The sequence below is a fragment of the Euphorbia lathyris genome, chromosome 2 (genome assembly GCF_963576675.1).
Source record: "Euphorbia lathyris chromosome 2, ddEupLath1.1, whole genome shotgun sequence".
NCBI lineage: Eukaryota > Viridiplantae > Streptophyta > Magnoliopsida > Malpighiales > Euphorbiaceae > Euphorbia > Euphorbia lathyris.
In genome coordinates, this window is record NC_088911.1 from 42,614,713 (window position 1) to 42,626,661 (window position 11,949).

At 34.0% G+C, this 11,949-nt stretch overlaps 1 protein-coding gene across 1 annotated transcript; it reads left to right on the forward strand.

Moving 5' to 3' along the window:
- The first annotated feature begins 240 nt into the window (after window positions 1-240).
- LOC136217938 (zinc finger protein CONSTANS-LIKE 6-like) lies at window positions 241-2,092 on the forward strand. Its single transcript, XM_066004644.1, has 2 exons — window positions 241-1,358; window positions 1,555-2,092. Exons 1-2 carry the CDS (start codon window positions 294-296, stop codon window positions 1,786-1,788), a joined length of 1,299 nt encoding a protein of 432 aa, XP_065860716.1. The 5' UTR covers window positions 241-293; the 3' UTR covers window positions 1,789-2,092.
- The last annotated feature ends 9,857 nt before the right edge of the window (window positions 2,093-11,949 follow it).

The window sequence follows — 11,949 nt, forward strand, 5'->3', positions numbered from 1 at the left end:
TTGAAGATTTAGCTTAGAGACCTAAATGGATGTAATGCCAAACAAATATCATGAATATAATATATTAAAATAAAGGACTAAAAGTTGAATTCATGAAATGGGAATGATAAGGCGCCACAAGTTGCTTTTAGGCTAATAATTACAGAAATGGGCCCTTTAAATAAATTAAAGACACACCTCTTCCGTCCTTGTAACGGTCACTTCCTTTGTTAGTTAGTTTCTGTTCTTCTACCTCTTCACTTCTCACTTCCTCTTAACACTTTCAATTCTTTCTTCTCACTCCAAATTTATCAATGATCAATCACCGGAAGACGGCAAACGCCCTCTCCGGCAAGACAGCACGCGCCTGCGATGGCTGTTCCAGGAGGAGAGCACGGTGGTTCTGCGTAGCCGATGATGCCTTTCTTTGCCAATCCTGTGATGAATCAGTTCATTCAGCAAATCAGCTAGCTAGCCGCCACGAAAGGGTACGCCTCGAGACTGCGTCGTTTAAAGCCAGTGATTTTTCTCCGACATGGCACCAAGGGTTCACCAAAAAGGCAAGAACACCGAGGCATAACAAGTCCAATCAACAATTGATCAAAAATGAAGAGAAAAAGGTATCTTTGAATTATAATAATCATAATAATCCTCTTCCTCTTGTTCCTGAAATTGGTAATGAAGAATCAAACTGTGATGAGGATGAAGATGATTTGCTCTATAGGGTTCCGGTTTTCGACCCTTTCGACGCAGAGCTATGCGGGAATCATGATCAAATCGGAATCAGGAATGAAGAGGGGAGGATAGTTTTTGATAAATCTGAAGATTTGGATAATCTTCCTGGTTTTTTACCTTCAGATATGGATCTTGCTGAATTTGCTGCAGATGTTGAAAACCTTTTGGGGAAAGGACTCGATGAGGATTGTAATAATGGTATCAAGGAACTGTTAGATTGTAAAGAAGAAGAAGAAGATGATGAAGATGATAAGTTCTTTATGGATGTAGTAGACAACAAGATAGGGAAAGTTAAGGATGAACAACAGATGGAAGAAATGATAGATTGTCATTTGGATCAAGTTTGGGGTACAGAAAGAGAATCATTATTGGATTGGAATTTCAACTATGATTCACCAGTTTTAACAAGAGAAGATCATGAGGAGGATGATAAGGGTTTAGTAGCTGTGATTGATGATGATAATGATAACGATGATGATGCAATGATGAATGTTAATGGAGAAAAGAGAGAATTTAAAAAGAGTTCATCTTTATTAAGGCTAGATTATGAAGCTATTATCACTGCCTGGGCTAGCCAAGGCTCGCCGTGGACAACCGGAACCCGGCCTGACCTCAATCCTGATGATTGCTTGCCTCATTTCATGGTACTACTTCTCTTTCTACTAGCCCTAGCTAACACTTCTACTATTATCATTTATTCACGTTAGTGGATAATTGTAGAGTATTTTAATAAGTTATCTAATTGTCATGTTTCTACTGATAAAGTCCGGTAAACCGGGATCATAATATAATTTTAAGTCATTGATTGAACCTTGTTTTGTTATTGTTATTGTTGTGTAGGATGCATGGGGTAAGGAAGGGCATTATCCATATGGAGGGACAATAAGAGGGAGCAATGGAGCAAGAGAAGCAAGAGTGTTAAGGTATAAAGAGAAGAGGAGAAATAGGTTGTTTTCTAAGAAAATAAGGTACGAGGTGAGGAAATTGAATGCAGAAAAGAGACCTAGAATGAAAGGTCGTTTTGTGAAGAGGACTTCCTTCATGCCAACTGCTTTTCCTTACATCAACAAATAACTACCTTAACTACCTACCATACCATGTTAATTTGCTTCTTCTTAATGGCAACTACATGGAATGGAATGTAATATCCTTTAATTGTTTTGTAGGGTACTAATTACTACTCAATTTGGAGGTAACTTTGGCTGTTACCTCCTTTCTTTTGCTTTTTTTTTTCTTCCTCTTGACTGTTATGTCATCATGTAAATAGTTTTTTTAGTAGTCTAAGAGGGAGATTGATCAAGGGACATATGTATTGTACCATCATGTTCATGTTTACAAGACAAAGATGGATTTAAATAAATTTCGGAGTACTTTTTTAGAGTGTTTGTGTTTTTTGTATAGAAAAATATCGGCAGGTTTCAATTATAAAGTTCATAACTTGAGAGATCTAAGTTTTTGCTTTACATTTATATTGTTACTCCTACTAGTTTGAGTCGATGAAGAAGGATTTGAAAACGAGTACTTGAGAGAGGCTTGGTTAGGACATTTGAAACTTATAATACCCAGTCTGAAAATAAAACGAATAGATATGAAACCTTGTTGAACTTGTTCTTGAACAAAGTGATAGTCAAGCTTTATGTGTTTTGTCCATGCATTAAACAACGGATTTGCAGTGAGATAAATAGCACCGATATTATCACACCATAATTGTACCAGTTGAGGCATATGATATCCAATCTCTATAAGAAGGGAGTTAAGCCAGAGAAGCTCAGCAGTTGCATTAACAAAACTTTGAATTCACTTTCAGTATAGAAGCAGCAATAACACGTTGCTTTTTGGTATGCCATGAAACCAAGTTGTTGCTGAGATAAATACAATAGGCACCCGTCGAGAGGTGATCATCAGAACATCCACCTCAATCACTGTTGGAGTAATAGTGTGTGGCACGAATTCGAGATGGAGAAAAAACACAAGACCATAAGTCGAGGTTCCTTGAATATAACGCAAGATCCTTTTGACTCATTTCTAGTGTTCACCAGTTAAGCAATATCAGGACGGGTAAGAGTTAAATATTGTAAAGCACCAACAATGTTGTACTACTAATCGCTAGTGTTTAAGCGAGTGTTCACATTTTTTAACAGGTTAGGCGTTGTGGTCATAAAGGTTAGACAAGGCTTGTTGTGAGTCATTTTGACATGATCCAAAATGTCATTAACATAACGGGTTTGATATAAATGAATACCATTCGCTGAGTAACAAATTTCGAGCCCGAGAAAATAGATGCATAACCAAGATTCTGAATTGGAAAATCCCTTTAAATACAAGAGATGGTGTGTTGTAGAAGTGAAGGATTAGTTCTAGGGGCCACATAGCACTAGATGAATGTATTGCCCGTGTTGTAATGGTGCATAAAGAGAGAATCATCTACACGAGACTTGATAAAGACAAGTGGAGTAAAGAAAGTTTCAATCGAGCAAACCATCCATGTGGTGCTTTTTTAGACCGTACAATGATTCTTTGAGCAGGCAAACATGATCCAGATTATCATTGTCTTTGAATCCTTGAGGTTGCTCCACATAAATGGTTTCATTAAGGTTACCATGGAGAAAAGCATTGGAGACATAAAGTTGATTAATAAACCACTTATTAGATGCAGCAAAGAGCAAATATTATGCGAACTGTTGTTTCTTTAACCATCGGACTAAGCGTCCCTTTGTAATCTAAGCTAGGTTGATAAGTTATTTCCCGTGCAACAAAGCGAGCCTTGTATCGTTCCATGGTTCCATCAGATCATCATTTCATACGAAAAAGCCATTGCCATGTCACAATATTTCTATCATTGGTCGAGGCACCAAAACCCAAGTTTTATTATCCATAAGTACAGTTATTTCAACTGACATAACTTGATGCCATTGAGGCAATTTAGTAGTCTTTGAAAAACAGGTTGATCCACATCTCCATCTGAATGTGTTATCAAAAGACGAGAAAATCGACCAATAGAATTCAAGATGGATGATTGTAATTGTATAATGATGTTGTTTTGTGGTGGTGGTCAAAGTTAAAAGTGGAATAAGAGAAATAATGGGAGATGAAGATTCAAATGTTGATATGAAACATGAGATGCTATTTATAATTTAAAGGTTTGTATTAATGAAACTGTTTCATGGAATTTATATAGGTTGTGTAATTAATGAATTTATTTTAATGATAAAGTTGAAATAGTATTTATGATATTAATATAGTAGTTATGATATTTCTGCTTCCTAATTACTATTAATATAAATAATTTGAACTCATATATTCTCTCCTACAGTTCCAACTAGACCTGTTCATAAACCTGTTGGCCCGCCCAGTCCGTCCAGATTTTTCCTTCATGGGCTGGGCTTGGATATTCATATTTAATGTTTGGCTCGGCTCGGCCAAAGCTCGATTAAATTCGCACATAAAATAGGTTGGGTTTGAGATTTATCTTAAAATCCCAAATGAACCCGGTCCGACCCGATTTTATATTATTTTTATGAAATGAAAAATCATTACAAATTTGTTTTAGGGTTAAAGTGCAAAAAATACCCTTAACGTTTTGGGTCCGGAGCAATTTTACCTCTAACGTTCGAAGCCAAGAGCAATTTTACCCCTAACGTTAATAAATTGGATCAATTTGAGAAATAATTCATCAAGCTGTCTTTTCGATCATGAATCTTGTTATCTACACTTCATACGTGTGTCATTTTATCAGTAACAAATCACAAAAATTCGTTGGGATGTGAAAAAAATAAAAAAATAAAAAAAATACACTGTCTTTTTGTACGGATTTTACAAAAAAATTCAAAAAATCCACCAAATTTATAAATATTAGTCTCAAATTCTATTATTAAATTATAAAAAACATGAAATCCTTTTTTTAGAACAAATTATTATGCAATTGGCACAGAATAATGAACAAAAATATCTTGCTTTATAATAGTGTCTGAAATTGGTCCAATTTATCAACGTTAGGGGTAAAATTGCTCTTGGCTTCCAACGTTAGGGGTAAAACTGCACCATTTTAGACGTTAAGGGTAAAATTGCTCCTGACCCAAAACGTTAAGGGTATTTTTGCACCTTAGCCTTTTGTTTTATGTAAATGAAAATCATTAAAATTTGTTTTATGTAAATTAAAAATCATTAAAATTTGTTTAAGATATCAATGTCAATGTCAATGATAGATTATTAGAAGGAATTCGAATTGAGAAGTGAATATTTCTTCTTTATTAGAAGGCCCAGGTCCGATTCTTGTTGGGCCTCTGAATTATGTTTTTAAAACAAAGAATTGAAGTGTTTGGATTGGTCTAGTCCGGTCCGAACCCATCCCTCGAAAAGCAGATATAATTTGAGGAAATTACATGGAAAAACATATCTCATAAATAATTTTTAGTTATGACAAATCTTATTTCTAATTTTGTCAATTAGAAAGTTACCAATAATTAGTTAATTTGAAGAAGGTTATCCAGGTTTAAATTTAAAAACAAAAACTTTTTTCTCTGACATTTTCAAAATAAAAATTACAAATATGATCTATTTCATATAAAAGTTAATCATTTGACTAAAAACAAAATATTATTTTCAGTATGATTATTTCATATAATTTCAAGTGTTCAAAAAGAAAAATTATATTTCAGTAATGTCTGCATTCTGATTCTAGCCTTCCATTCAAATCAAAATAATAATGGATCAGATACAGAACCAGAAAAAACTAATTCTATTTGATTTGATCCATATTTGAAATCTAATTATCTTTATTTTTATTTTTATTAATTCCAATAATACTTTTTTTAAATATACTTTTTTATATTTTTTTATGTGTACTTTTAATTTTTTTTAGGAATAAGACGTAAAAATACCTCTAACGTTGACAACTAGATAGAATTTTACTTCTAAGATTTAAAATGGTAAGATTTACCCAAACATTGGCATCCAAAATAATTGAATCCAAATGTTGACAAATTGAGTCAATTTCAAACATTATTAAAAGATACAAATATTTTGTTCTCACATTCTGCATCAATTGTATATCATTTGGTTCTAAAAAAATAGCATTTTTTATAATTTCAAAACAAAATTAGAGTTTGATATATTTTTAAATTTGGCGAGATATTTAGATTTTTAATTTTTTTTGTCCAACTCGTACAAAACACGATATAATTTTTAAATTCTTTCTTAATTTTTTTTTCATGTGTATATATGTTTGTGATCTATTACTGATTAAAACGACGCACATGTGCAGTGGAGATTACAAAATTCATGATCATAAAACAGATTGATGAATTATTTCTCAAACTGACTTAACATATCAATGTTAGGGTTAGTATATAAGTCATTCTAGCAATTTAGTTTTTTTTTTTCTAAATATAAGTCGTTCTAGTTTTACAAAAATTTAAGCATTAAATTTTTATCTTGCTTTACGTGTTTTTAAACATTCCAATGTTTATTCTACAAACATTGCATGAGAGAGAGAAAAAATTAGTTAAGAATATAAATTTATTAATTAGACTCTATATTAATTAAATTTCTTAATTTGTGTGAAATATCCTACAATGACTTAGACTCTATTTTTTTTTACTAAAATTAAGTAAACTGAACTAAATTGATGCTACTGAATTGAAATGAATTTTACTAAAACTGAAATAATAATATAATCTTTTAAAAATAGCAATAATTAAAATAATAAGCTTATAAAAATAATATTGGTTCACATAATAATAATAATAAATAAGTATGATAAATATTTATAATTATAATAAGTAATGATTTTTTTGGTAAGAAGGGAAGAAAAAAAACAAACAAACAAAAACCTAACCCGGGATCAGTCTAGGAAGACTGACCCCAATCCTATCCTCAAGAAGAGAAGGTAACATAAAAGAAGGAGGAACGGAAATGGTAGAAACACCTAACATCCCCCCATGCCCAGCAGCTGCCAAGCGATCCGTCACGCGGTTTTGCTCCCTATAAATATGGGAGAAGGTAAGAGAATCGAAGGCAGGACGAAGCCTCAAGATGGCTTTAATGAGATTCTGACTCTTAAGACAAACAGCCTGTCTATCCGAAATCCTGTTGATAGCCTCCAAATTGTCAGACTCCACCGAAAGTCTTTTAACACCCATGCGAATGGCGAGTTTAATGCCAGACAAGATCCCCCAGAGCTCCGCAGTAAAGGAGGAGCCCGTACCTAAGTTATGGGTAAACCCAGCCAGCCAGGCGCCACCAGCATCCCGAAGAACTCCACCAGCAGCAATTCTGTCATTACTAAGGCAGGAGCCATCCGTATTCAACTTGACAACCCCTTCCCTGGGCTTCCTCCAACCAACTAACTGGACCTCTTTAACCGGGGAGGGGTGAACCAGGGGCTCTCCTTCAAAACTCTTTGTAATAACAGAGAGTTTTTTCGAGAAGTAAAACCGGAGGTCAGGAATAAAGACAGTCTTCTCAGCAAATAACTCTTCATTCCTCCATTTCCACATTTGGTGACAAATAATAGCGAAGAGAATAGCCCCGTGCTCCATACTGGCCAACAAATTCCCATTAACGCCTTCAGAGAACCAGTCAATATCAGAGAACCCTATAAAGGAAGGAAGGATGTGGTGAGGAATGACCCCTTCCCAAACCTTTCTACTATTCGGGCAATCCCTCAAAGCATGGCACAAGGTTTCCACATGGCCGCTGCATCTGCTACAGACACCAGATACAGCCAAGTGTCTTCCGTGTCTATCTGCATTCGTGAGGAGCCTGTCTTTGACTCCCAGCCATAGAAAACTCCTAATGCGGTAGGGGACTTTGAGGGCCCAAATGGACTTCCAAATTTCCAAGGGAGGATCAGCCCTATTAGGGGTAAAAGCTTCATAGGCCAATTTGCAAGAATAAGAACCATTATTAGTCAAGGCCCAGTAGTGTCTGTCCTTATCCTCCTCCTGATTACTAATCTTCACACCTCTAATATTAAGGAGGGTCTCCAGGCTAAGAAAGGAGTCGAACTTAGACCAGATCCAGTCTCCCTCCGAGTCCACCACATCAGCAATTCTCCAGGAGAGGAGATCATTCGGCGGAGGGGCGATGCATACCTCAATCAACGGTTTGTCACCAATCCATGTGTCATACCAGAAACTAATGGATCTCCCATTACCCACCTCCAAGCCAATCCCCGTACAGAACTCAGCAAAAACAGCACTAAGCCCTTTCCAGAGGAAGGAACAACTGACAACCCTCTCCTTCGGGCCACCAAAGATTCTATCTTTCCTATACTTGCCGCACAGAAGACGAACCCAAAGGGAGGAGGGGGATTGCCACATTCTCCAAAGAAGCTTCATTAACAGGACTTTATTATTGTCCTTAGCTTGCCTTATACCAAGACCCCCCCTGCTCTTAGGCTGGCAGGCTTCCTTCCAAGGGACCAGGTGAATCTTCCTCCCATCCCCAGACTCTCCCCACAGAAAACGCCGATTAATTTTATCAAGGTCGTTGAGGACCGGCTCAGGGAGCTTACAGGCTTGCATGATGTGATTTGGAGCAGCGCAGTTGATAGACTGGATTAAAGTAAGACGACCTGCAAGGGAAAGAGAATTAGCTTTCCAGCTAGCACACAAACCGTTAGATTTGTCCAAAATGTCTTTAAAAGAGGCTTTGGACACCCTGTCACTATGAAGAGGGACCCCAAGGTATTTCCCAAACGATTGAGTCAGGGGAATGCCAGACATCTCACTCAGTCTTCTACACAAGCTATTATCCATATTCTTGGAACAAAATAAGGCTTTATATAATAGAATGAAGAGAGTATTAAATATATACTTTTTTAATAAAAATAACATTAAATTTTAGCTTAATTTTAAAATAACATATTGATTATTTTTTACAAAAATAGTGCTTATTTTTAAAATTTTTATCATGTATTTACTTATCATTGTTTTTTCACCATAATAACAAAATTAAATTGGCTCTAGTACTACCAGAAAATTTATTCATTCTCTGATTGGTACACAATTAAATAATTAGAAAATTGAATTCAATAGTTGAATAAAAAGCATACAGCAATTGATATCTCAAAATAATAATATTATAAATATAATTAATTAGATAAAACAAAATTGATATATATTTTTTTTGAAGAAAAAACAAAATTGATATTAGTTTCACATCTGAACCATCTAAAGTATAAATTTACCTTACAATATTGAGAGGAATCAAATTAAATTTTACATATAAATTTGTACAATATTAGTTCTAATGTTTGGTCCTAGGTGATCACCATTGTCACATAACCAGCGCAAAAATATGAAATTTAAATTGATAGAAAATATATAATCCATAAATTTCACTATAAAACTTTCTCGAAGTCTGTGGTTTACCTTGACTTTGGGAATGGATAGACCTACCATTACCTAAACTTTAGTTATTACAAAAAAATGACGGAAAATAGTCCTATTAGATTTTATCATAAATTTTTTTTTTTGATGGAAGATTTTATCATAAATTGAGTCTAAAATTGTTTCATCCATAAGGTGTTAATGCTAATATGATACGATTATATACATAGAATCTCAATATCTTTGCTTCGAATAATTATTGACTAATTTTTTAGGTTATCCCCTTCGTTTAAATTCAAACTTTATATATATAATGGTAAAATTTAACCTTTTTTTTTTTGAAGGAGTGGTAAAATTTAACCTTAAATTTTAGGAAAAGTGTAGATTCAACCTAACATATAAAATGATGCAAATTAAACCCCATCATTTGAAAGGAAGATCAACTTTAGCCACAAGTTATTAAAAATTAAAAAAAAATGGTTTGGTTAGGATTTAACTGTCACTTCAAACCTCGAAATATCATTTATGTCTAAGATATTTAGTGTATTATAAATAAAATTATAAAAATGCTAAAACTTAAATTTGCTACGTATAAGTTTATTACAATTTTTTTTTATTAAACTATCAGAAACATAATATATGTTATTAATATAGTTATAAAAAATCAAACAAATGTAGGAAACTATAAATTAATTATATTTGCATTATTTCGTAGGGAGTCTTATCCAAAAAAAAATCAATCTGGAAATGGAGTAATAATCCTATAAATTTTATATACAAACCTAGTCTGGAAATGGGCATGTAAATTGGGTGTGAGTTTATTTTATTTATAAATTTGGAAAAAAAATTGTTGAAAATGTAGAGACAGAAAGATGATGTGATGAGAAAGACAAGAAGTTGGTTAAAGAATATGAAATCCCAAAAGAATCTCATAAACGACAAATACTAAAATCACACTGCCATTCTTCTTCTTCCTCTTCCTCGTAACTCAAACACTTTTACTTTTGCTTTTTCTATATCTGAAATTTCCAGTTTTTTTTGGATTTTAATTCTAAATAGTAATCTTGCTTTTTGGATAAACATTAAAAATGTTGTTTCAATACACGGGTTTGTTTGTTTTACATGCAGTTTGTTGTTACTTTTTATTTTTTACTACGGTTTGTTGTTTCATTTTCAGAAATTTTGTTTTTCCAAAAAGTAAGGATTCCATGCTTTTATAAAAACTACTTTTTTACTACAACAAGCAAACAGAAGGTGTCTAATCAAAAATCTAAAACTCTCATTTTTAAAGTGAAAAAACAAACATAGGATCAAAAATGAGTAACAAAACAACCCCTACCTATCAATACATCCTATTTTATTTGCGCAATAGTTATTTAAGGGACATTTGTCTACAAAATATTGCAACCTTAAACTTAATTTTGATTGGATGATGCAATTTCAAACTTTATTAGTACAAAATAAACTTTTTGATTAATAGATGATAACATGATAGAGAATTTTGCATGTTTAAGGATCAGATTATGATAATAGAGATTCAGATGATATGTTTTGGACTGAACTAAGGAAGTGATTGTCAAGACTTTGTGTGATAAGATGTTTATTTATCGGATCCCCTGCGCGGGATACTCATACTCTAAAACTTTAGTCCTAATCTAGAAAGAGAAAGCAAACAAGCGTAGAGAGATCATAAGAGTTGTGATCAAATACCTTTATATCAAGGATTTTGGATTTTTTTTTTTTTTTTGTATACGAGTGGACACTCCTGAATAGGAGTTAAACTAACTTTGTTTTCCTATAAGGAAAAGATGTCGAGAAAGTCGACAATACTTATCGGGTAACGCTATCCACGTAGGAGAAGATTCCTTCAACCGGCATTACAGAGGAAAAAGCTTCTAGAGCCTGGATATGCCATTCGAGTAACATGAGAGGAGGATCTGGTTAAGTCTACAACCGGATCTTCTATTTTCACTTATGTTTTCAAAACCCCCATAAGCCGAGACTAGCTTTTAAGGCTCAAGCAGGCGTTTTCTATTCCCCAAGCAACATACCATTTCACTTAAAGTCCTTCCTTTAATGAGAACGCAACATGTGTCAGTTGTGTATTCGCTAATGTGAAATGTTACCCTGATCCCTATAAAGAGAGTGTCAGTAGTTGAGATCTCACTTCACCGTTCTCATTTTCTTATCTTCCTTCTGCGATTCCAAGTTTCGTCAGTCTAATTCATATTCTCTAACTAGTAAGTTTTTCAAATTCCTTCTTCTTCCCCTTTTACCTCCCACAAATGGAAAATAAAGTTTCTCTTTATAAAACCAAAAATAGCCACTCGGATCAATGAGATTGCCTCTATAATAAACCCAACTAGGATTATCAAATTGAAAGATGAACACAAATGGTTGCGGGACTAGTGAGTGCATTGTACCATGAGTCGTTGATAGGGTACATTGTCCGCCTGAAGGAAATTAAGGCTAAGGTATAGCAGCGGAAATATAAAAATTTTAGCCTACTTCCTTTTAACCATAGGATCTGTTAATCGTTATTTCAAATAAAGAGGGATAAGAAGGAATAACTTTTGTAGAACAATCTACCGTTGTTAAAGAAGCGCCCACAGTTCTTCTCCGAGTTCCCAAGCACGAAGTATAACACGGTGAGGTTAAGTTAGAATCAACCGTATGAGATGCAACCAAAATAGATTGCCTCTAATTAACCAACACAAGATCAAAGAGAAAGAAAGATAGATGAAATTAATCGATCGATGGAAGCCGTATGAATTCTTGTCCACGAACTAGGGGATGCAAATTCACTTTCTCTCTCTAATTGTATGTTTCGAAAATCACAATAAGGGGAGGGATTAGGCTTAGTCGAAATTCATGTAGTAGGGGGGTATATATAATAACTTGT

Bases quoted from the DNA above. Each gene is read 5' to 3' on its own strand.
- LOC136217938 (XM_066004644.1), top strand. From the start codon at position 294: ATGATCAATCACCGGAAGACGGCAAACGCCCTCTCCGGCAAGACAGCA. The intron at 1,359-1,554 runs GTACTACTTCTC...ATTGTTGTGTAG, and splicing joins ATTGCTTGCCTCATTTCATG to GATGCATGGGGTAAGGAAGG.